Here is a 24,034-nt window from a genome sequence, read left to right on the forward strand (position 1 = left end):
AGGCCTAAATGACACATAGTTCATCAAATGTATACAGAATTTCTAATAAGTAATCTCCAGCACCACATACTGCACACAGGAAATGATATTTTACCCATTCACACAGTGTCTGATAATCCTGAAAATTCAGAGCAGTGTCAACAGACCTCCAATAGTGATACCATGGCTGCTGCTCCCTCCGACACGCACAAGATGCAAGGACCCATTCAGCGCTGCTTGCAGCTTTAATTATTATTATTATTATTATTATTATTATTATTATTATTATTATTATTACTATTATTATTATTATTATTATTATACAAGTTGTTACAAGAAAGAGAGAGACTGTATTATAATATGCTGCTGTAGACAACCTTATCAAGCCACATATCATGTCGTTGTTACAGCTGGGACATATATAAATCATTTGCTGGCTTTTGAGTGGAAGGATGGGAGTGTGTTTGTTCCTACTGTGTGTATACAATCTGATTTCTCGAAGGATAATTTCAGATTATGTCAGTTTGGTTCAGTTGACAGCTGGAAACACAGACAAGGGAAAAAGCAGAAGCAATCAGATGATCAATCAATTTACAGACTGCTTCAACTTTGTCCTACTACACTTACTGTTGTTACGTACACATAGTTTTTCTGTGCAATGAAGAATTATTATTGAGTGTTGTAATCTGGATAGACAATTGCAATTACTTTGGCAAGTGCATTTTTCAGTAGAAATGGTGGTCACAGCTACAAAATAAGCCCCAATCATAATAATCGTAATTATCCTTTAAACTCAGTTCATCTTAATACAAAGTCTATTGAGTAGTTAGGGTTAGCTAGGTTGGTAGTTCATAGTTAGTTATCTACCTAGCTACATCCATGAAAAATAGAGACTGAAAAATAGCCAGAAAAATAGAGCTCTCCACATTACTGCAAGTCAACTTACAGAAATAACACATCTTAAATTGACATATTTCTTCAATTGGTGTGAAAAACATTTCCTGCTCCCAGCAAATGCTACTGAAGATTCTGTGTCAACTGAAAATAATGTCAGCAATACGAATACACTCACTCACTTGCTCAACTAGTTAGGACATAACAAAATAACACTCTTCCAGCAAGAGATTGGCTAACATGAACACAATGTCAGACTGAATTAATTTAAGTGAATCAAAATAACAAATCAGCCTGATTATCACACTATACCTAATGATATGTGAACTCAGAATTTTGGCAAAATATGGCTAAAGAAACTACATCCAGTGGAGATCCATAACTGTGTGGGTCACATAGAATCATGTTTTTGGCCTCAAATAATGAAAATGTGAAAATATGATATATTTGAGTGTATGAGGAGTGTACAGATAGACAGAGAAGAAGTGAATTATATTCCAGGAGAAGGTGTCTATGGACCCTCTGATGCTTTTTTTCTGCTTTGAAAACTTCCCACTATAGAAATAAATAGTAACTGTCATGAATCCTAGCTGACCACAACCAGTTGAAGGAGCAGGAAACTTTATATTGTCATCTTTCAAGCCTTCAGGGAGTGACTTGAGTCATACTCAAAAGACAGACTTTGGTTGAAACATCACTTTCAAACAAGTGATACCTCTAGAGTCTAGAGAAACATGCTCACTTCCAACTTTAACCAGAAATACCTAGAGTAAAAATGCTTATTGTATGTAAGAACTGGTTGCTGGATGTTTCAGTCAAAATAATTCAAATGTTGGCAGGCTGCTCTCCTCTCACAGATGAAAAGTTGAATTCATAAGCACTGAAGTACACCTATTTTAATTCATTACACTCAGGGATTTTGTTGATGCAGTCTTAATTTGTCTGGTATTACCAGAAGCTTATGGAGGCTGATGATATCTAATCATAGCTGATGTTAGTTACATCACAGTCTTTACCTAAAGTTTGCCATTCTTAGTCAGTTTTATGACGTTTTAACTCCTCTCTACTTGTGCTACTGTTACACTGTTTCAGCATTTCAGATAAATATTTCATGTCTTCATGACAAAAGTAAAGCAATAAATAACTTTAGCAGGAGACAAAGTTGTTGTTTCTACTAGCTCTCTTTCTTTTACGGCCATAGTGTCCACAGTTCAGCAAAGTCACAGTAAATAGTTTGGTTTAACTCCAAGATATCTAATGCAATGTGATTAAACCAGTAATAGTTTCCGTAATATAATATACAGAGATCTACAGAAGTACTGAAAAAAATATAAACATATAGGATATTGCAAGGGTTCAACAGTCCAAACACACTGACCACAATACCAAACACAGTTATAGCCTCCATGCAGTGCACTCTTTGCTAACTTATTAATTACTGAGAACCAATTAAGATCAAAAGGTTGATATATTTTTAATTCCAACAAAACATGAAAAGCAGACACTGAATAAATCATACAATCACATATTTTTATAAAGAATAACTAACATCTTGTTTATACCCACATAAAGAAGGATCATTTTCAATTAATTAAGGTTCAAATGATCCTCACACTGTACTCAGCATGTCCCTGTGTAAGACTCAGGTCTCAGGTAAAAAGTTGCACCTTGTCTCTGACCCCCATCTCAGATTTTTTTCAGCAAGCATCAGCTGACTGAAGTGCAGTGTTAGTCTCACTCAGATGAGTAGAGGGGCAGATTTATTGGAAAATAGTCAAATATTTGTTGGCAGAAACCTCGCACATGTTATAAAAATGAGCCCAAATTACCGCAACTTGCCCTAAACAATTTTTACCTGCCAGACTGAATAAAAAGTTGCTTAACTGGATGGAAAAGTGCCAAATAATGCATTCAAAATAAAATGGTGACAAACTGAGCTGTGCAGCTGATTTACAGGAACAACAACTCTTAAATTGACATATTTCCTCTATCAACATGTCAAGTGGCAGCTTCTGTGTCAACTGAGAATGACATGAATGGGATGGATATGTCACTCTCTACAGAGGGTTTAGTGTTTAGTATAGTCCACTTCCCATTTTGTCAGACTCAATAATGAGGTGAAACAAAATGGCAATTCAGTCTGATTACCAGTTTAGAAAGTCTGAATCTTGGTTTAGGTTAATTTGGGTCTTTGGATTTTGGAGATTTCATGTTTGCCTGAAGACCTCTAGTGTATCATGTGTAGTTAAATGCACCATGTACTGTACTCCAATTTTATCCTTCATTTTTCAAAAGAAGCATTTGGCTAGAATGTTGCAAATATAAAACCTGTGAGTGTGCATGTTAGTGTGTGTAACATGCCTGTAAAAGCAAGAAGGCAAACAAGCCATGGTGTCTGGGGTAAGCGTGCGTTTCATTTCTTGTTGATGTTGTTTCTGGGCCACAGGCAAATCCACTTCGACGCTTTTTACCTATGAGACGAACAGAAGAAAAGAAAAAAGCCAGAGAGAGAAAACAGACTGACAGGCAAACATAGAAAGAGGAAATCGGGTGATTGACTCTGATAAGACGGGGATAGAGGGAGAGTCAAGGAAAGAGAAGAAGAAAGAGGGAGAGGGAGGGAGTAACAGAGACAGAAGGAGCAGGCAAAGACTAAAGGCGTGTTATCTCAGGCGTGTTATCTCTGAAAACAAAGAAAGATGAGAAGAAAACAGCAGGTGAAAACAGGAGACTGCTGCCCACTAGGAGTGTACAGTACAACCACAGTCCTGTACTGCAGGACACACAGCTAAAGTGGAGACCAAACAAAAGTCATGCAAGGGAGCTCATCTGCATTTAGACCATCACGCAGCTTTGTGTTTTCCTGTCTGTGATTTGAATGCCTGTGTGAGGACTTTACAACCTCAGGGATAAATTATGAGGGCTGCAATCTGACTAAAATGTTAATGTGCATAAACAACAGGAGGAACAACTGAGAAAAGCAATTGCTTTAATTGATGCTGCAGTGAGGCTGAGGGGTCAGATGGGGTTAAATGCAGCAGCATACTGTATATAGTACTTTACCTCCCTCTTCACCTCAGTCTCCTCAATTTGGAGGCAGACCAAATCTTTTGTAGCTTGTGTGAAATGTATAGTTTTAAGTGGTTGTTTTTGCTTTTTAAAACTTGATATAGAGAAACATAGTCCTCTTAATTGCTTCGTCTTCTGGATAGTGGAGGCTGAATATCATGACCTCATAACAGATAAGTGGGTATATGTAATGGATGGATCATGAAACAGTGGAAATAACACAGGTGCTGGTGTTTACAGTAGTGAAAGTGGGAGAGAAAGCCTTCCTCATTCAAGTTCACTGATGACATGTCTGATGAGTAGTCGTGAAAGAAGTATTCAGATGACAGTGTCACTTCTAAAATGTAAAAATACTTACAGTAAGTCCTGCAATTAAACCCCCTCAAATGTATAATAGTATCAGTTTAATGTTGTAGCCAGTCAAGATGCAACACATTACAACAATTTTATATATTGAACATTGCATCATATTTTACAATCTGATCATGTATATATACATAAAATATATGTTGAATATGAATTACACTATTGTATGAAGTGGATTAAAATTAAGTAAAGTGCAAGTACTGTATACCAAAATTGTTAGACACTCAGTGCTTTGTAAGTAAGTATGTGCTTTAGTTACATTCTACCACAGTCCTCAAGACCCAAGGCCTAGAAGAAACAGGGAAACTGCTGTAGTTTTAGACTTGCCCAAGATCTACAACACAACCTCCTTAAGGGATTTGTTTGTGGTCAAAAATACTGTTTGGGGGCCCTTACATAGGCACCATTCATATGCACCAAGGAGCCCAAGTTAAAGATATCAAGATATCAAACTAAATCTGTTTATTACCAACCTAATTAACACATTGTCACATGTTTCTCAGTGTCCTATAAGCTATCATCAGAAATGAGTAAGTCAACTGCAATAATAATCATTGATCAGTCCTTAATGAAATGTTCTTAAACCTGAAGTTGTAAAGAAGTTGGGTTTTAGTCCTTTTTTACAGGGTAGATGGTCAAAGAGTTCAGTTCAAGAACTAAAAAGACAAAGCAAGTGTGCCATCTAGTTACAACTTATAAACATTGAACCACAGAGCTAGCATGCAGTGAAAGGATTTATGAACCAGTAATAAAGCCATTTAGAAACTCTTTTAGGGGATGTTTTCACTTAGTAGTATGACTATATTGTAGTATATTCCTCTGGCTTTGACACAGATTCTGTTCTGTTCCAGGTGTGATCTGGATCAGTTAGCATCAGTCTCAGCTGGCTGAATGAAGTGAGTTATAGGAGCAAATACTGCTGAGTCTGATCTGTTCCAAACATGACTGCTGTGAATGTACCTTGAGAGAGAAAGTGGGGCAGCGCTTGAAAAGGCTGCTGTAAACTAATGGTGAAAACACTCTAAAAGAGGCTCCCTGAGATCTCAATACAGTATTCAGTGATAGCAGAAATGCTTGTGCAGCTAATAGCCACAGAGCCCTCGCTTCTCTTTTGGAGTCCCTGTAGTGGAATGTGAGAATCTAAAAAGATGATCTACTAATGTTGCTGTGCAGTTCACACTGTGCTTTGACCTTTTGTAATGAGCTCATATCAAGGGGGCCTTTTCTCACTCCTTGGACCATTGACATTTTGTTTTTTCATGTTTTTTTGTTTGCTACTGTCCGACATCCATCTTCATGCTTTGCTCTTTTCCCCGCCAGTTGAAAGCAAGAAAAGAACAGGGAGGATGAAGGAAAGTGGAAGGAAGTCAGCGTGCTGACTGTGCAGATTCTGCCTCGGTGGCACCCCAGCCAACCGCATCCATCACGCCCTGATGCTAATGGCTGTTACAGACCTGCACCCTCCCCACCATGCCCAAATCATCCCCATACCCCCCCTCCACCCTATCCCCCAACCCCCTCTTAGCCAGCATGGCAAAGGAGACTTGACACAGAAATGAGTTGAAACTAATGACTCTAATGAGTCTCGCTGCCCCCCTGCCAATGTCTGCCATCATTACCGCTGCCCCTGCAAGTGGCTCCAAATGGCTCTGTTTTTAGCCTGGCAAACTGCCGCTCCCCTTCATTGAACAAGTACCGGCAGGGGGAAGTTTCTGCCAGAGTCATCATGTGAACCCTGTGTCCTCAAACAGTCATACTTGTTTTTTCTTTTTTTTTTGAGAGAGACTGATAAACAGGTTTGTTTCCTTTGTTGTCTTTGAATGTGACACAGAGCTGAAACTACACTGAATCCAGGTAAATGCAACATTTCCTACACGGTGAAGACAATGCCTGCTGTCAAAGACAGAAGATATCACTGCTCACTGACACAAGAGACTGTGATGCATGCCCCGTCTCAAATCCTGTCCCTTGGAAATTATATTTATATACAACAGTAAATACGTTTGGTAGACAGCATCCAGGCAGCATGGCATTTTCTACAAAACATATTTGCTGTTGCACATTAGTAATTATTAATAATATAATGAGAGAATGTTGTTAATTAATGTATCTGGCAAATCACAAAATGTTGATATTGGGCATTTGAGTAAAATGTTCACTGACAACATATTTCATTTGTTTTCTACCAACAACATCTGCTGGTAGAAACTACTGCAATTTAAAACTCTTTTATGGTTACAGTCAGGCACTGGCAGCACTCAGTTAAGGTTAAGGAAAGATTGTGTTTGTTTAATACAGAAAAAAGTCCACAGTGACTAGAAGCATGAGGCATGGCATGTTTATTAACCAAAATCACAATCTTCCACTAATCCTAGTAAAAGTGCTTCTGTTGCCCAAACTTAACTACACACAAGACTCAATAAGTTAACCTCACTCTTTGTTGTCAACATCCAGTAACCCTAACCCCTAACCCTAACCCTAACCCCACCATCCTGTCTGACCTCCTCACTCTTCCATCTTCATCATTGCCTCTGAACACAATCTAGGCAGTGATTATGTCTGCCACCATGACCTAATTGGGAAAACAATTTAGTAATACACAGTATAAACATAATTTGTAGGAGTCAGGGTTTCTTTTTAATCATGAAGGTTCTTTCCCTAACATTAACCATGACGGTATTTTTCCCTAATCATAACCCAGTAGTTTCAATGGTCTAAACTTAAAGATCCCTTCCAGACTAAAGATCCCCTAATCTAATAATAATGTGTGTTTGATAAGAGTTTTCAAAAAAAAAGTTCAAATACCTGGTTAAAAAATCTTAAAATTGAATCTCTTCCTTTCTCTCTCATTGAATAAAGAATTTATTATTTGCAAAAGTTTAACTGCTTGACACAAGATTTGTCTTTCATCACTGTAAATTCTATTCTCAATGTACGTGCACTGGAAGCTTCAAGTTTCCACATCATTCCTCCAAACTAGTTGTGATGTCACAAATCATGCTCATAGGTACAGACAAACTTGCAGCTGCACTGTCATACATCCATTTCTCTTCAAAACATTCTGCCATTGTTTTGGCATGTTGAGAGTCTGCTGCTGACCTTACTTTACATCCTGATATGCTGACTCACCGTTGATGTGCTTAATTGCATCTTGCAAATGTAGAATTAATTCCTGAGGATGTACAAAACCAATGCTACGATGGACAGCACGGTAGCAATTAAGCACACATGAATGTCTAGTTCAGTGTAAACGAATCAGATGCTTCTGTACAACTACGCTGTCCCTGTTTCAAAGATCTGTCCACCATGACAATAAAATTAAGAGGGAACAGTCAGCTGCAACAAACATCTGATGTCGATCACCCGATGTCTCATCAAATCATTTGACACACAGAACATACCCTACAGACAGAAGAAGTAGTCAAGTTGCAGTAGCCAGCATGTGTGATAAAACTGATGCTTTTCTGGAGCATTGATGTGTGTCAACCCTGAGAAATAGGACAGTGATGGACTCTTCATCAACATGCTATTTTGTGGGCAAATGTGGGAAAAAATGGTTGTGGGTGTTTTTGATGCAAGTTACATGATGCTGGTGTGTTTCTCTTTAGATTCCACTGCCTAGGGCTGCTTTTTTAAATATAAAGAAAGAGATATACATAAAGACCTTGAATAGGCGAAGGAATCAAAGACTGTAATATAGAATATGCAGAGAAATTAATGTGTTCTGTCTGTTAATGTGAGAAAGGAGTAGGATACAAGAGTAGCAGAGTGAATGGTGCACCATCTCTCCATGCTTCCTGAATGCATCCCCATACGTTAATGTCTTTGTGTTAACTCCCTGTGTTTAACTGTGAGATTGTATTTCCATATCTGTGTGTGGATGTGTGTGTCGGGGCCCTAGATAAACAGCTCAGACCTCTGCTCCCTCCTCTTGGCAGCCTCCTCTCCTATTTGAACATGCCACAGTGATCTTCACCCAAAGACCATAATCCCTGCCAAACCCTCCCAGCACCGTCAGCGCTGGCACCGAGCCAGGGACCCAAGATGCCAGCACCGGGCCCCTGCTGGGTGGCCCCCACTGGTCTGCCAAGGTCAAGTGTATTTAGCTCCACTTCTCAGCTCATCGGGGTGGTGTAAGGTGGGGGTGTGGAGTGGTAGTAGGAGTGGGTTTGGTTGGAGGCCTGGAGGAGAAAACAATGCAGGCCAGAGAAAAAGAGCTGAAAGTAAATAACTGAAAATAAAGCTGGTATAGCAGCTCATATAACAACAACAGCTGGGTTTCTAGCCAAGTATTCTGTTTTGTTTTTGTAAGTTATGAAGATAGAGCCCATTAGATAAAATAATGATGATGCTAATTAAACAAAGGCTCACAAGTCTTGTGCTGAAGCCTGTGTAGTAGGCTACTGCAAAGAACTGCAACTGTCATCCTCAGGCCATTTGACCATCCAATACTTCAGTGGAAGATATAATGCCAACCAGACTAGCCATGAAATTCGATATTGATGTTCATGATCCCCACAGGATAAATAACAATGATATAAATGACACCCTGACCTTCCAACTTGCAAGTCCTCTTTTTTTTTTTAAATCTAATTCTAACAGGCTCGTTGGTATGAAATTTGCTGAGGATATTCATGGTCCCCAGAGAATCAACCCCAGTATGCTTGACCTTCAATCCTAGCATCACCATCAAGTTAAATTTTCCAAAAGCACACACACACACACTCAAAAGAAAAATTCTAAATTTAAGGGGTAGATTACCCTGAAATTTCCTGAATACATTCATGCTCCACAGAGGATGAACACTCTTAGTTTTAGACACTCTATGGGTGCTGATATACTTGCTTTTTACCAATGCATACACATATACCTTGGTTGCAATGTCACCACCGTTGTTCATATACTTTCTTGTGTACTTTGTGTGTACCTGGAATATTCAAAAGCAGAAACCATGGCAACCCTCAAGGAGGCTGCCATATTGTTGATGTCATGATGAGAATAAGCAGCAACAGCAACATGGTAGATGGTATGTCTGGCTGTTAATATTAATATAATGTTAGTTACAGTAGTTAGCACTTAGTATTATGGCGAGTATATTTCTCTACTGCCAATGAGAGAAATTGATGACAAGAAACACTGTCAACATTTTTTGTGGGTCCACCAGTACTTTTGATGATTTATTCAGTGGCATTAATCTGTTTATTTCACACACCACAACACTGCTGACACCACAACACACACACACACCAATCCAGTCAGTGCAGCACAGTGGCTTGCTCTCACCCTTTGCTTTCTAACAACAGGTATCAGTTTTCAAGACTTCTCAGAGAGCTTCATACTGTGATCTGCAATGGTTGGACATATAATCAGTGAGGTGAGCACAGCTATATGGACAGCTCTAAAAGACAAGGTTGTGGCCTTCCAGAATGAAGATGAGTGGAAACAAATTCAGAGAGATTTCTGCTATTTGTGAACTTTGTCAACTTTGTTGAAGTAATAGACAGAAAACATGAGGATCTCTGCACCTGCAAACAGTTGGAGTTCCTTCTACAACTATAAAGGCTACATCATTTTGTCTCTTTCAGCGATGACAGGTATAGATTCACATGTGGACATAGAGACATGTGGCCGTGTCAGTATGAACTTTGGTTTCCTGCTCATCCAAGGCAAGCTGCCACCTCCATCTACACTGCCTGAGTGAAATTCTGAGTCCCTATGTGTTTGCAGTCAATGAAGCCTTTCCACCAAAGGTTAACATATTGCAATATTCATGAAATTATTAATCAGTACTGTCTTGTGTATCACACTTGGTAACAGATTTTTACACACTTATTAGCATTCTCCTCATTGGAACTCTACTCCTCTCAATCTTCACAGTTAGCACTATGTATTCAAGCAGGTGGCTTTCTCCTGGCATATGCCAAACTGAGATTCATCAATTAGACTGCCAGATAGAGAAGCATGTTTCATCAGTCCAGACAACACTTGTCCAATGGCTGTGTGCTTTACACCACTCCATTTGGACATTTGGCATTCTACACGGTGAACTTAACTTTGTGCTCTGCTGCTTGGCCATGGACACCGATGTAATGAAGCTCCCATTGAACAGTTGCTGACATTGCTTCCTGAGGCAGTTTGGAACTTAGCAGTGAGAGTTACAACAGAGGACAAATGATTTTTACTTGCTTCAGCACTCGGCAGTCCCACTCTGTGAGCTTGTACCACTTACCACTTTGTGTTTTATTTTTCCCTTCCAAGATATTATTGGTCTCTCCACTGTCCACAAAACAGTGGAAAGTCTACATTCTACACAATAGCAGGTTCAAAGTGAATTCATCATGCATACTGATATGTTAGCATACATATTTTTTTCACACACTACAGACTGAAAACCAGAATTACCGTGTAATATGTTCTATGCTGTGACGGCACAGTGCTGCTCAGTGAACATCAAATTTAACACCATGTCTACACAGGCTGTGTAGTGAAAACACAGTGTCAGCAGCAAAGCAGCAGCATATAGCTTCAGTCTTCCATCAGTGTACAAAGGATGCGCTCAGGCACAGTACTGTTGTTTCGGTCACGGTGGCAGCACTCAGAGCCAACACACAATCATTGTAGTGACGCACATAGAATAGAAGAAAAAAGATGTGAAGTCTGACATTACATGAAGTGTAGACAGCTGACTGATGTCAGACTCGCATGAGACAGACGGCTGAATAACATTTACTGACCACACACTTCACTATTATTCATTCATTTTTGTAGATCTTTGCTCTGTTGTTCTCTGTATTTCAGACGTTGTAAATGATTGTTTTTTACTCTAATTAAGAACTGCTCCCCTGCAGACTTTCATGGTGCACTCACAACATGTACATCTATGTAGAATCTTCCCAATAGTGAATTTTTCTACATAATATGAATATACCTCCATAAATCTGCTCCTGCTTTCTAAAATTGAATTTCTTCCCACCTACCTGACCTACTCAACTTGAGTGAAGATTTACAAATCCAGTGGAATGTGAAATTGAGTCATCTCCTCATAATATGTGCACAATCCTCCCTCAAATGCATACTGTAAGCATCAGAAAAAGACGTTTGATAAATACACAATTAAGGCTTTTACTAAAACAGAACAACAAAAGCTTGTATGAAGTGACTTCTTATCAACTCCTGTATTTTATATCACATAACCTGTCTTATAATCGCTGTTTATATCCAGTGTGACACTGTAGAGTTACATTTTAATTACATTACAAACACAACCCATGTTTTCCCTAGTTGTCACATACATGTACAAACAACAACACAACAATCAAGTGACCTGCAGGTAATTACACAATGATGTTGTCTTTTTTAATTTGCATAGGAAATTGTAAAGTATACACACAAACACAAACAAACAAACACACAGAGGGCAGTTACACAGTGTTAATGAGGTTATTAAGCAGGCAGCGGGGTATTGTAATATACAGACTAAAATAGGCAATAATAGCATATGCTAGTAGTTAATGTTTGTTATGTCACACATGTTGCATACCTGTTGTTTCAGAAACTATTTTACAAAAACTTAAGTTTATCTAATCATAAAAACATTCTGTGAGAGTGAGCCTAGGGGTTGCTTACTGTAAATTGTCAAATAATGTCAAATTCTGTTGTCCAGATGAGTCATATCATACACACTGCTGCTCTCACTTTCCCTCCTCCAGCTGAAATACTGCTTTAATGACTATTTCTAATCTTTTCTACTTTGACATTCTTTCTATTGATGTGAAAATTCTGTCAGTGAAACTCAACACTTCCTGCAAACATGTTAGACAACAAAACCCTTCCAGCCCACTTGTTATTGCTGTACTTTTACCCAAAAGAAACTTTATTTAAATTACATTCTCTCTTGGTGACCCTGTGAGAATGAGGAGGCAAACCACTTTCATATACTTTGGAGCTGACCCTCTATGGGCCCATTTTGAACAAAGCAACTATTTTATGCTGTAGACAGTATTTTCTGTTTTTAAAATTGGTTTATCTGAGCAGGCTGGGGAAAACTGAAAGGAGGCAGAAGGATAAATACTGACTGAAAATACTATTGGTGGCTCAGAAGAAATCCCGAACAAAGACAGAATATTTATGTAATACAGAGAATTACTTGTAACTTGAAAACCCACCCAGAATAGATTAGCTATGTTTAAGCCTGGACAACAGATTTGGTTTAAATACAAATGTGAAAAATCCACAGGAAGTGTTGAGTTCCACTGACAGAAGCTTAACAGCGATCACAAGAACAGTAAAGTGGAAGAGACTGAAATTAATTGTGAATGAAAACAGTATTTCTGTTAAAAAGAGAAACTCGGAACAGCAGACTGATGGGGTTAACATGCCTCTGTTGTTGTAATGATGGACTTTGTACTCTCCCCACCCACCCGCTATTACTCAGTCATTTAAGACCTGCCTTGATTTGTTTATGCTGGCCATACCCCTGCTATAACCCAAGACTTTGTCATTATTTCAATAGTAGCTTTAATTTTGCGAATTTACAGTAATTTGACACCATAACAGATTTATAACTTATTAAGTTTGGGCAATAATTACACATTTGATCAAATTGAGTACAATGACACAGAAACACAGTGTGCCCACTGAAGCATAGCATAATACATTTACTCTTGACAGGCTACAGAAAAAAAAATCACAAGGGGGGCAGCAGAAATTAATTAGGGGGCACATTTATTTTTCACTAGCGGAGTTATATATACTGCAGGGTTTATCAACCTTTTCTGGCTCCTGATCCTGTTTTTACGTCTCAAAATTTTCATGACCCCCACAGTTACAGAGCTGTCAGGTTGTCATGTGAATGTGAGCATGGCATATTTGGCATTTTACTTTCAAAATCACAGAGGGAGCTCTGAAAGTAATGGAGGAGTTTATTTTTTTAAAAGCTTTTGCTCCAATGTCTAAATGGGAAAAAAGTACAGGATTTGTCACTCTGAAAGTTTTGGGCCTGTCAGAGTTGATTTTCTAATCTTAGACACTTGATACAGTAAATACAGGTCTTTATCCTATACATTTAACATATGTTTGAGTAGCTCCTACTGTCTGAGCCTGTGGCCATACTGAGTGGATTTACAGCATCCACGATATGGTGTTTTTATGCTTGTTTGACTGTAAACCTGACCGCTGAAGACAGATGGCAGTCTCAAGAAGATACATTTTGTCTGATTCAAGAAAATGCGTTGGAGTTCTGGTAACTTTTCTCCACACCTGCAAATGAATGATTATTATTTTGTTGCGCAGTACTCAGGGAATGGTAACTCTCCGATCAGAACAGGAAGTAGTACAGCAAAATGTATTTGAGTCGTAAAGAAATAGGCGTCCGAAATTGTTGGTGATATAGTGACTACTTGTAGTCTCAGACACTAACTAATGGACAAATACACCAACCAGCTGATTTATTTTTTAGTAATAAAAAAAAGAGTGCTGGTGCCCCTTGTCCTTGCATTCCCATAATGCAACGCTTCACCTTTTCTCCTCAAATGACAGATGTGTAAATTATAGTGATCTGATAGCACACCTGCCAGTGATGCAAAGTGCTCATGATTAATTAAATATACGTATATTACTCCTCAGCGTAAGGAGTATTTATCATGTAGAAAATAATATATGAGACACAGCCTCTGTCTGCTATAAATAGAACCCAGTGTGAAAGTGGTTGATATTATATATTTTATAGCTATTGTTTTTTGTTTTTTTTTAATCCATGCATTGTGTGCAACATGGTTCTGTGCAAATGGTTAGAAAATGTAATTATGAGGTGATGTTAACATTAGGCACTGAGAGTGTATTTTAATATTTCTTTTATTTAATAGAGGTGTAATAGTTTTGGTATACTACATGGCTGTATTTCTCACTGTAAGTGAAATTTTGATTAAAATATGCCAAATGAAACCTTAAATTACAAAAAAGAAAAAAAAGAATGAGCGGCAGATAAAAAAAGAGGTAATAGAAAATGTATTGTGTTTTAATTAGCAGGCTGTGTTTTCTGTTTTTTCTCTTCTGATTTAAGTTTCTGCAGTTTTCTACTTTATGGTTTTGATTCATTTTACTTTCATTTTAAAATTAATGATTTTAAGCACATGCCGTTTCAATATAATACATCTTTCATCAAATTCTAAAGATAATCATACTTTAATTTGACATTCTTTACAGTTTTATTCTCACAGCATACAAACATTCATGCTGTTACAGTTTGACAGAGTGCTGCATGTGAACTAGCCTGTAGCACAACAGAAATCAGATTAATTGATTGAAAGAAAAACAACCTTCATAATATGGAAAAACAGAGTAGCCATAGGGAGAGGGCCAATGCAGTGGGGAACACACACACACACACACACACACACAAATAAATAAATAAATAAACACACAACCTTATGCCTCCCTCCCCTAACCAATCACGTTTGGATACCTGGCTGGGTCCTGGCTCTGCTCACCCCTTAATGGTTTCAGTGGGAGTATCTTATAACATAGTTATATAACCCAGTGAGCAGTGAACTGATGCTGACTTTCTTTACATGAATAACAAATCTAATAAATGTAAAGGTGTGGCTGTAAAGCTCAGAAAAAAATAATTTCAAATCAAAAAATAGAAGCATCCAATACTTCTGTATTTAGCAGCAGTGATAACAGAGAAGAGGAGCAGCAGGGTGGATTCAGGACCATCAGTCCACTGAGTCCAGTGAAAACACCAGTCAGTGTGTTACAGATGAAGTGGTAGACAGAGGACAACAGAAAGCTAGTCAGGGTTTAGTTAACAGGACGATGTTTTGAGCTCAGTTTTCTGCTCTGGTTTCATCATAAATCATAATATGATAATTAACCAAAATACTCAAAGTATTTACTCTGTGTGATTAGCTCAGACCTTACAGAACTTCCTTACACAAGGATGCAATGAAAAAAGAAAAGCAAAGCTGTATTTATAGCTGTGCTGTTAAGTTTGAATTCTAATCTCACACTAATATTAGTCCTGAGTATAGAGAGAGTAGAATGTGAAAGATACAAATACAGTACCTTTACAATGTAATTCAAAGAATGTGGCACTGCAGTAAGTACCAGTTCAATTATGTATTAATTAATATTCAGTTTTTGTTTATAATACTATAGTATTACAGTATAAATTAGTTGTATTTGTGTTGAATTTTTCAGACTTGGTTGCGGTAGTGTTATAGTGGACTGTATTATATGAAAAGGTGTTTCTGATATTTTGTCTACCTCACAATTTCACTGTGAGATAGACAAAAGTGACTCCAGTAAAGTCACTTTGTAATTCATCTTTTAATTTGCATCAAAACACCAGCGCAGATTTTACACCTGCTTTTCTCAGACGTTAAATTTCAGACACAGGTTCCTGCTGCAGTGGTCAGTCTGTGATAATAAATCAGGTATGATATGGTATGTGTATAAATTTCCATGCTCTGCTCCCATATTTTGTGCCTCTAAACAGGAACGGCGTACAGTTTTTCTTCCATCTTCTCTCTGTAAAACCTCAGTGCAGCCCTTTAGTAAATAAGGATGATTTACCAAAGTTTGACTGTTTGGCTGCTTCAAAAAGTTATTAAATATCCCTCTATGAGTTTACATTATCCTGTATTAATAAACATCCAAAGATAATAACAAATTCAGCAAACCATTTGTTATGGATATTCCATAACTGACCAGGACAACAGAATGTCAAGCTGTACTCCTCTGTTCTCTCAAACAGAAGATAACACATGTTGTTTAATAAACCAGGAGCCTCACAGGCGAACCAAGGCCAGAATGCAGGTCATCATCAGACGCAACAAGACAAACCAAAGATACAGATTTAGGTCATAGGTTTATGATTCGGAACTGACGAACTAGTTTCTATGATTGGCTTAAAGGCTGGTTTTGGACTGTGTGGGTCAGACGAGTTTGGGGACACCGTACGAACAGGAGGTGTCCCTTGAGTCGCTCTCCCTTGCAAGGTTCTTCATTAAAGTTTTCCCAGAATCATCATACGAAGTTTGGTTTGGTCTTCTCTTCTTCAAACTGACAACTGCCAGTGCATCAGCTCCGAAAATCCACAACAATTTGGCGTCACGAACAGGATTTCAACACAACAAAGACGTGGTAAGTGCATAATTTTATTTTATTATTGTGCCTTACCATGTCTGCGTTTGACGAAATCACAAAGAAACTGTGCATCACTTTCACTTTAAAGGTGGTCACAAAGTGAACAAAAAAAAAAAAAAAAAAAGCAAAAAGCTGATGGTTAAAGAATCTAAACACATGAAAATGTGTTGAAACTGTGCAGTGATAAGCAGGTGCAAAGCATGTGGTTGTGAAGAGGTAAAAAAAGGCAGAGTTGAGTGAGTCTTAACTCCTGCAGTGCCACAAAAGTGGCTGGGATTTCTGGGCTAGCTTCGGGCTACGTCCGGCACAGGGGGACCCACCTGAGGTTTAAACTATAGAAAAGACGTTTTCGGGGTAGGATTTGGCCTATTTCGTTTAAGCCAAGATCGGGGATCATCCACTCTGTGTCCTGTGAGAAATGTTTTCAGACTTGGGATTCTAAGTCCTAGAGTCGGGCGCCGGTAAAAATTTTTTCAAACAATAAACAGTGTACACAAGACGAAGAGTTGCTTCGTCGGTTTGGCTTCAGATCACTGCTATTGCACCAGGAAGAGAGGTGTAAAAAAAAGAACTTCGGTGATGCTGGGAAAGTTTTGATGTGTCTGTTTTGTGTTTGATGTGTTTGTTTGTGTGATGTTTTTAATGTAAATGTGTTAAAATGGGCAACAACACGTCTAAAGCAGTGAGTAGAACACAATCTACTACAAAATTAATTCATTCACCAAAACACAAGAGAAAGAACAAATCTGTTTCAGTAGGAAACAAACGCACCAATTCAGAAGTAAAAGGTCAATCTGCCATTGATAAGCTTCCCGAAGCAAACCCCCACACACTCACAGATGCACAATATAGAGCGATGTTTTCTCCACAATCTCCGGCGGGAGTTGTTGGTAGATTGAAAGGATGGACTTTTGTGTTTCCATTTTCTTCCCTTATGAATCAGTGGACAGATGGCGAATGGCCATACGAAGGAGCGTTTGATAGAGATAAGCTTCAGATTGCTGAGTACAATGTTAACCCAGATTTTGGAAATCCATCTTGGGATAGTGCGTATATGAAAGATTGTGTAAATGTGTGGTTAACTGTTGCTCGTCAGAGGTGTGGAGTGAGTCTGGATGAAAAAAGAGTTGATCGTTTTTCTGATGAGTTCAGAGCAGCAGTGGAGAACTGTGTTAAATGTGTGACAGCATGTCACTTGCCTATGTTGGAAGCAGAGTTGCAAACCAGAGCTACAGAAATGATGAAAATTAAACAGAGGCATGGTGAGAATGTGAAGGCCATTTCCAAAGCTATCATATACGGTTGGGCAAAACGGCAAACTGATGCTCCCTCTCCACAAACTTTGTTGACCATTGTATCCAAAGCTGGAGTGCCTTTGCAAGAGTCACACACAAACAAAACAATGATTTCAATTTTTCCACAACTTTCACCTTCAAACCCCTTTTCAGCTGCTAACATGACTGATCAAACCATTTCACAACAAGCAAAGACTGACGATGAATTTCTCTTACTAGCTGCAGCTGCTGAGGGACAAAGACTACAGACTGAAGTAGAAAATAGAGAAGAGCAGATAGCAGCTAGAGAAAGGGAAAGAGACAGTCAGGCTGCTAGAGAAAGGGAAAGAGTTAAACAGGAAAAGAAAGATAGAGCCGACGAAGAAAAAGCTAGGAAAGCTGCAGAAAAAGAAAAGAAAGCTAATTTGTCATTCAAACAGGTAAAAAGCCAGAAAAGAAAGGAAAAGAAAAGACATTTAGCTGCCGTTGCTGAAGAAACAGAGATAGACACTCAGGACAGCTCAGGAGAAAGTGAGGTAGAACTTGAGTTACAAGGAGCCAGAGGTAAGGGGGAGGAGTCTGACACAGATCATAGTGACGACACAGAACCTGCAGTCAGGCCAAAGATGACACAGAGACGACCCCACACTGCAAGTAGCAAAACTCAGAGACGAGGTACAACTAGAATGACACATTCACATCTGGAAAGACATACAAGATCGAAAACTAACATTTTAGAGCCCCCTCTAAACATTACATCCACCTCAATAAATGCTCCAAAAATCATGGTTGGCAACACAGCTGTCTGCAAACCATGGACTCCTGCTGAGATAGTTGGAATGACACAAAATGCCCCCAATCCGACCACAAACCCAGATGAATACTGGGGATGGTTAAGATATGTATGCTCTGTGTATAACTGTCTGATACCTGATGTTGAACAATTACTTGCTGGCTCATACAGAACGGAGTGGGATTTGTGCAAAGGTGAATTTCTTTTCCCTGCTCGGACAGAGGATGGCCAGTGGCCTCCTCATAGAACCATGATTGACTGGTTAAATGAAGAAGCAAAAACAGCAATAAGAAAATGTGCACGACAGCGCACTGACTTTAATAAAGTAATTCACTGTGTCCAAGATGCATATGAAACTGTACCTGAGTTTGTTAACAGATTTACACGTACTTGGGATAGCAATGCAGGAATAGGACGAGAAGGAAATGAATATTTTGTTGTTACAACCTTTGTGCAAAATCTAAAACCAAATGTTGCAGCTGCATACAAATTGTCTGTCACCGATTGGCAAACCAAAGACTGGAAAGCAACGGTAAACAAAATGATGGCGCTAGATAGGTGTGAAGTTTTTGCTGAAGACAAATCTGCCTCCTTCCCAAAACAAATGTTACAGCATGCGCGACAGGGGGGTGGACAACAGCATTTCAAAAACAATAACAAGCAAAAACCGGGAAAGTGTCACAAATGTGGGAAAGCGGGACATTGGGCTAATGAGTGTAGAAGTGGTCGTCGTCAGAACAAGCAAAATTACCCATTCCAGGATCACCAAACAAGGAATTTCCAACAAACAGCCCCCCTTGCTTTACCACAACAACAACAACAACCACTACCACCTCCTCCACATGTTGATAATGTGAATCATGGACAATATTACAATCAAGCATAGGGAGGCCATAGAGGGGCAGGATCAGAAAAAACATTTCCCATTCAAGCAGCTGTAATTCGACTTTCAAAAGATCCTTCAGAAGATCCAATAATGCCTGTTGAAGTAAATGGTAGTAGAGTTGACATTATGGTAGATAGTGGGGCCACAATTTCCACTGTTAAAGCTGATGAGCATGTATGTACACCAACACCTAACTTTGTCACCACCGTGGGTGTTTCCGGCGTTCCTGTTGTTGAGCCACTATCACAGAGAGCTAAAATAACTGTTGAAGGTTCAGATGTGCAACATTCTTTCCTGATTTCTGAGAAAAGTCCAATTAATCTCATGGGACGAGATTTACTTTGCAAGCTACATGCCACCCTGATGGTCGACCGGTTTGCCCTCGAGCTCTCCTTCATGTACTGGCACGTGTGACGCATGGTCCAGCGCATGTTGGAAGAGGGGTGATGAATGATGTTATTCGCTCACAGTGGTTTGCTCCAGGCATTACTCAAGTTTCACAAACACTTGTGGATAGTTGTATGATATGTCAACAGACCAGAAAAAAGAATAGCACAGTGAAACATGACCACTTAGAACCCCCATCAGGTCCTTTTGTAAATATGCAAATAGATTTTGTACATATGCCAAGCTCACAAGGCTTCAAATACTTGCTAGTCATAACCGACAGGTTCTCGAAGTGGGTAGAAGCTTTTGCAACGAAAAAAGAAGATGCAAGAACAGTTGTAAAGTGTCTGCTAAAAGAGGTAATCCCTAGGTACGGAGTGCCGCAGGGAATAGATAGCGACAGAGGTCCAGCTTTTGTGTCAAAAATCACTCAGGGACTGTCAGAAATCTTAGGATTTAAGTGGCAGTTACATGTTCCTTATCATCCACAGAGTTCAGGTCAAGTTGAGAGAATGAATGCAACTATCAAAGACAGATTGACCAAAACAGTCCTAGCCACAGGCCTGAAATGGCCTGATGCACTGCCGATTGTGCTGTACTCCATTCGGAGTGCACCAAGTGCAACTACAGGACTGAGTCCTCACGAGGTGCTGATGGGAAGACCAATGTCCACAGGGACAAGTCCCCCACTGACACCACACAAAGCTACTCTGCTTTGGACGGATGAGTTCATGACTGAGTATGTGAAAAGACTAACAGAGATTTTGAGAAAGTATCATTTACAGGTGGCTGACAGACTCCCCAAACCATCGGAAGAACCAATTCATTCCTTTCGAGAAGGTGACCTGGTATTAATCAAATCTCTGGAAAAAGTGTCTTTGTCTCCTAGGTGGAAAGGTCCATACCAGGTGCTGCTGACTACTAGGACGGCCCTGAAGGTCGAAGGCAGAGCAGAATGGATCCACGCCACAAGGTGCAGACTGGCCCCCCCAACCACTGGCGGAGGAGAGCAGAGCCCTGGCAGGTAACCGGATGGTTACTCCTTTTTTCTCTCCTGTTTAGTAGGTTCGGGCAGGGGACAGGTCAAGTCGGTCCAAATGAGAGAGAGACAGGAGTCTCTCTGATTCCAGGCGAAGGAGAGCGGAAAGGCTTTCCTTCTCATGACACAGTCGGTGCCATGAACCCAGTGCCCCATGGACAGGGGCGCCCTTTGCAGAATGATCCAGAAAATGCAGACCAAGAGCCAGATCTTGGACATACGGACAAATCAATGAGCCCATTGGGACTCTACAACACTGTAAGTCCTGACAAAACAGTGAGATACATTGACAATGCTGCAATGAGAGAGTCTGAAGAAAAAGAGTCAGAAAAGACTGATGGACATATTTTACCAGCTCTCTCCCGAGTTAAACGAATTGTGAATTCTATTGTTTTTAAATGTCCTATTGACAGATGTAAAATGAATGATTGTAATATTGCATATCCAGTTACTTTTTCTCGAGGTAGATGGCGGTGGTCTACATATGATAAAACACTGTTTGAGACGAAGCAGAGTTCATCCACGTCGACGAAGGTAACGTTTTCACTTGTTAGACCACTAAGCAGACCTCTGGAATTGTGGTGTTTCACCAGACAGCAACTGAGAGGTTCTCCTGATTGTAGATCTTGGAGTGCAAATTTCCAGGAGAAGGGGGGAGAACTGGTAAGCTGTAAGTTCATGGAGAATGATGATTACCCCTGGAGTGGTTACTTTGCATCCACTAACACAATTGCTCCAACTAAATCTGAACCAAGGGTGCAAAACAAATTACTGCGTAGCGCTCAGCAACCAGTAGTGCGAAAAGAAAATTCAGCCCTTAGTCTTATGCTTGATTATGCGCGTGATCGTAATCTCAGTAAGTGTTGGCTATGTCAAAATATGCCAGCTTCAATACATTCTCCAATGTCTAATCCAATTCCATTCACCAAAGCTGATTATGAGACGTTCAATTGGAATGATCTTGCTTCAAGATTTAGAGAAGAAGCAGACGATTGCTATACTCCAACATATCCTGTGGATGTTAAGTCATCACAAAATACAGATATTGCTCTATACGTTGCAAGAACGGTAAATGACAAATATCTGCCAAGCGGATTTAATTTCACCACTCTTCTCCGCATCATTCACATACAAAGATATGTGAAACTAGGCTTTGAGTACAGAGTTCAGGTTGCTCTAGCTCAAACTAACTGTTCAAAACCTTCTGAAAATCAAGTGTGTGTTCCCCAACCATATACAACCACTGCTATGGCTGAAGCTCTAGTTTATGTGCAACCATGGGCTGGCACCTTATCCATAGGGCCAGTCAAGATTCAGTTACGCAACTGTTCGGCGCCACAACAAAACGAGCAAAGACCTCAGCGTGACTGCTCAACTTATCTTCCCCCTGTCTTCACTCATGAGCTACAAAATGTTTCTTTATGTTTCAGAGGGATAGGGAAGGGACATGAAGACTTAGGACAAAGTAGCTGTAACACTGTGGTAGATGTCACTCTTAAACAGTCCCCACTGCCTGAGAGAGTGTATCTAGTTTGTGGTGACAGGGCCTATCGGTGCGTGCCGTATGAAGACTCACGCGGTGTCTGTTATTTGGCGTACTTAATTCCCCTAATCAGAGAAGTAGAATCTACTGAGATAGCTTCACTGTATCCACCGTTACACATATACAAGAGAGAAATCTCATCAACTCAGAAAGTAGCCAGCTTCCTTCTCCCTTGGTATGGTGTGTATGTGTCCCAGCAAGAGCTCTCATCTCTCTCCAAAGTCCTAGAAAATCATCTTAATGCCTCAAGCAGAGCTATGTTAGCCGAACACAAAGAGTTGCAGGAAGTCAAAACAGTAGCTCTACAGAATCGCATGGCTCTTGATCTCCTGTTAGCGGCTCAAGGAGGAACTTGTAAGCTCATAGGCTCTGAATGTTGTTCCTACATCTCTGATGCAACTGCTGACGTCATGGACATGGCACATGACACAGCACTGGGTATCAAAGAATTGCATGATAGTCATGGTTTTAACCTTGGTGATTTTTCAGGTGTCTTTGGGTCATGGGGGTCCGGATTGGTCAGGTTCCTGACCACTCTTGCTGTTGCTGTCTTCCTTTTCATCCTCCTCTGCTCATGTGTAGGTTTGATAATCAAGCTGGTAGTGAAAAAGACCACAGGGTCTGTACTCCAAGCAGCCCAGGTGCATGTCACTGGAAACACTGCAGATCATAATCACACAGGTTTGAGGTATTATGATTTTGAAACTTTCCAGGACTGGATGAGGCGTTTTCACCCAGGTATCATTTCAGATGAGGAGGAGGAAACTCAAAATCTGTAGGTTTAATGTTTCTAAAAGCTTTCTTAGTATAAATCACTCACACCGTGCTAAATTGAATAGAGTTATGTTTGTTTGTACTTCATAAAGTTGAAGAAACATATCATTTTCTATTTACAGGTGACATCTTAGAATAATTTTTTGATTCTTTAATGATGTGATTATTAATCTTATGCATTTTTAGTTTGAGAAAAGTTGTAGAAATAGAGTAGTGTTAATGATTAATCTCCTAAATATCTAGTCATCTTATATGTTTTTCATTAATGTGATTGAATGTTTAATTATTTTTGAAATGTGTGTTTGAAAATTGATGAAAATGAAGAGGATCACTCCAGGAGGATGGATTCCACATCACCATGCATCGTATGTGCTAGTAACCTCTCCATGGTGATGGCCCTCTACTGTACGCAAAGTGCATGGGTTGAAGACTTCACTTTGTGATTGATTTGTTTTATTGTTATGATGTAATCAAATGTTTGTATGACTCCCCTTTAAGTTGCTAGGATTCCATCTAGTAAGAGGCAGGAAGTGTCTTGTCTTAGGTTGTTTGCGCATGTGACTGGTGACCTCTGTCAATGACCTCCTTTAACGCTTTCGTGTTCTAGGAGATCTTCTTTGAGGATTTGCCTCACTACTGCCCCTGGTGGTTGGAAGACAGAACTCATGGGTCACATGACAGTTGTTTTAAAGGGGTACATAAGAGGGGTTTTTTATCTAATTTACTGATTGTTTGCTTTTATTGTTATTGCATTATGTGTTTAAATGATTATGTGTTTTGATGATTTTACTTTTGATTTTGTTCAATGCAATTGTTGATTCTTGTATTACTTTTGTGTGAGAATTGTTATCTGTTGTGCGGATGTTGTTTCTACTCTGTTTGT

The 24,034-nt window shown here is 39.5% G+C and overlaps 2 protein-coding genes across 13 annotated transcripts; both read left to right on the forward strand.

Annotated features, from left to right (window-relative positions):
- Positions 1-16,318: 16,318 nt before the first annotated feature.
- Positions 16,319-23,678, forward strand: LOC121902080 (protein NYNRIN-like). Of its 12 annotated transcripts, none has more exons than XM_042419260.1 (5): positions 16,319-16,452; positions 20,685-21,092; positions 21,283-21,368; positions 21,458-23,115; positions 23,476-23,678. In XM_042419260.1, exons 2-5 carry the CDS (start codon positions 20,751-20,753, stop codon positions 23,592-23,594), a joined length of 2,205 nt encoding a protein of 734 aa, XP_042275194.1. In that variant the 5' UTR covers positions 16,319-16,452; positions 20,685-20,750; the 3' UTR covers positions 23,595-23,678. The 12 variants fall into 12 exon arrangements, with proteins under 12 accessions (XP_042275194.1, XP_042275197.1, XP_042275196.1 ...); XM_042419263.1 differs by lacking the exon at positions 16,319-16,452 and having other exon boundaries at positions 19,770-21,092; positions 21,458-22,955; positions 23,091-23,152; XM_042419262.1 differs by lacking the exon at positions 16,319-16,452 and having other exon boundaries at positions 19,770-21,092; positions 21,458-22,955; positions 23,091-23,115.
- Positions 17,996-19,762, forward strand: LOC121902081. Its single transcript, XM_042419272.1, has 2 exons — positions 17,996-18,011; positions 18,042-19,762. Exon 2 carries the CDS (start codon positions 18,356-18,358, stop codon positions 19,406-19,408), a length of 1,053 nt encoding a protein of 350 aa, XP_042275206.1. The 5' UTR covers positions 17,996-18,011; positions 18,042-18,355; the 3' UTR covers positions 19,409-19,762.
- Positions 23,679-24,034: the final 356 nt, after the last annotated feature.

Source organism: Thunnus maccoyii, chromosome 8 (assembly GCF_910596095.1).
Source record: "Thunnus maccoyii chromosome 8, fThuMac1.1, whole genome shotgun sequence".
Lineage (NCBI taxonomy): Eukaryota > Metazoa > Chordata > Actinopteri > Scombriformes > Scombridae > Thunnus > Thunnus maccoyii.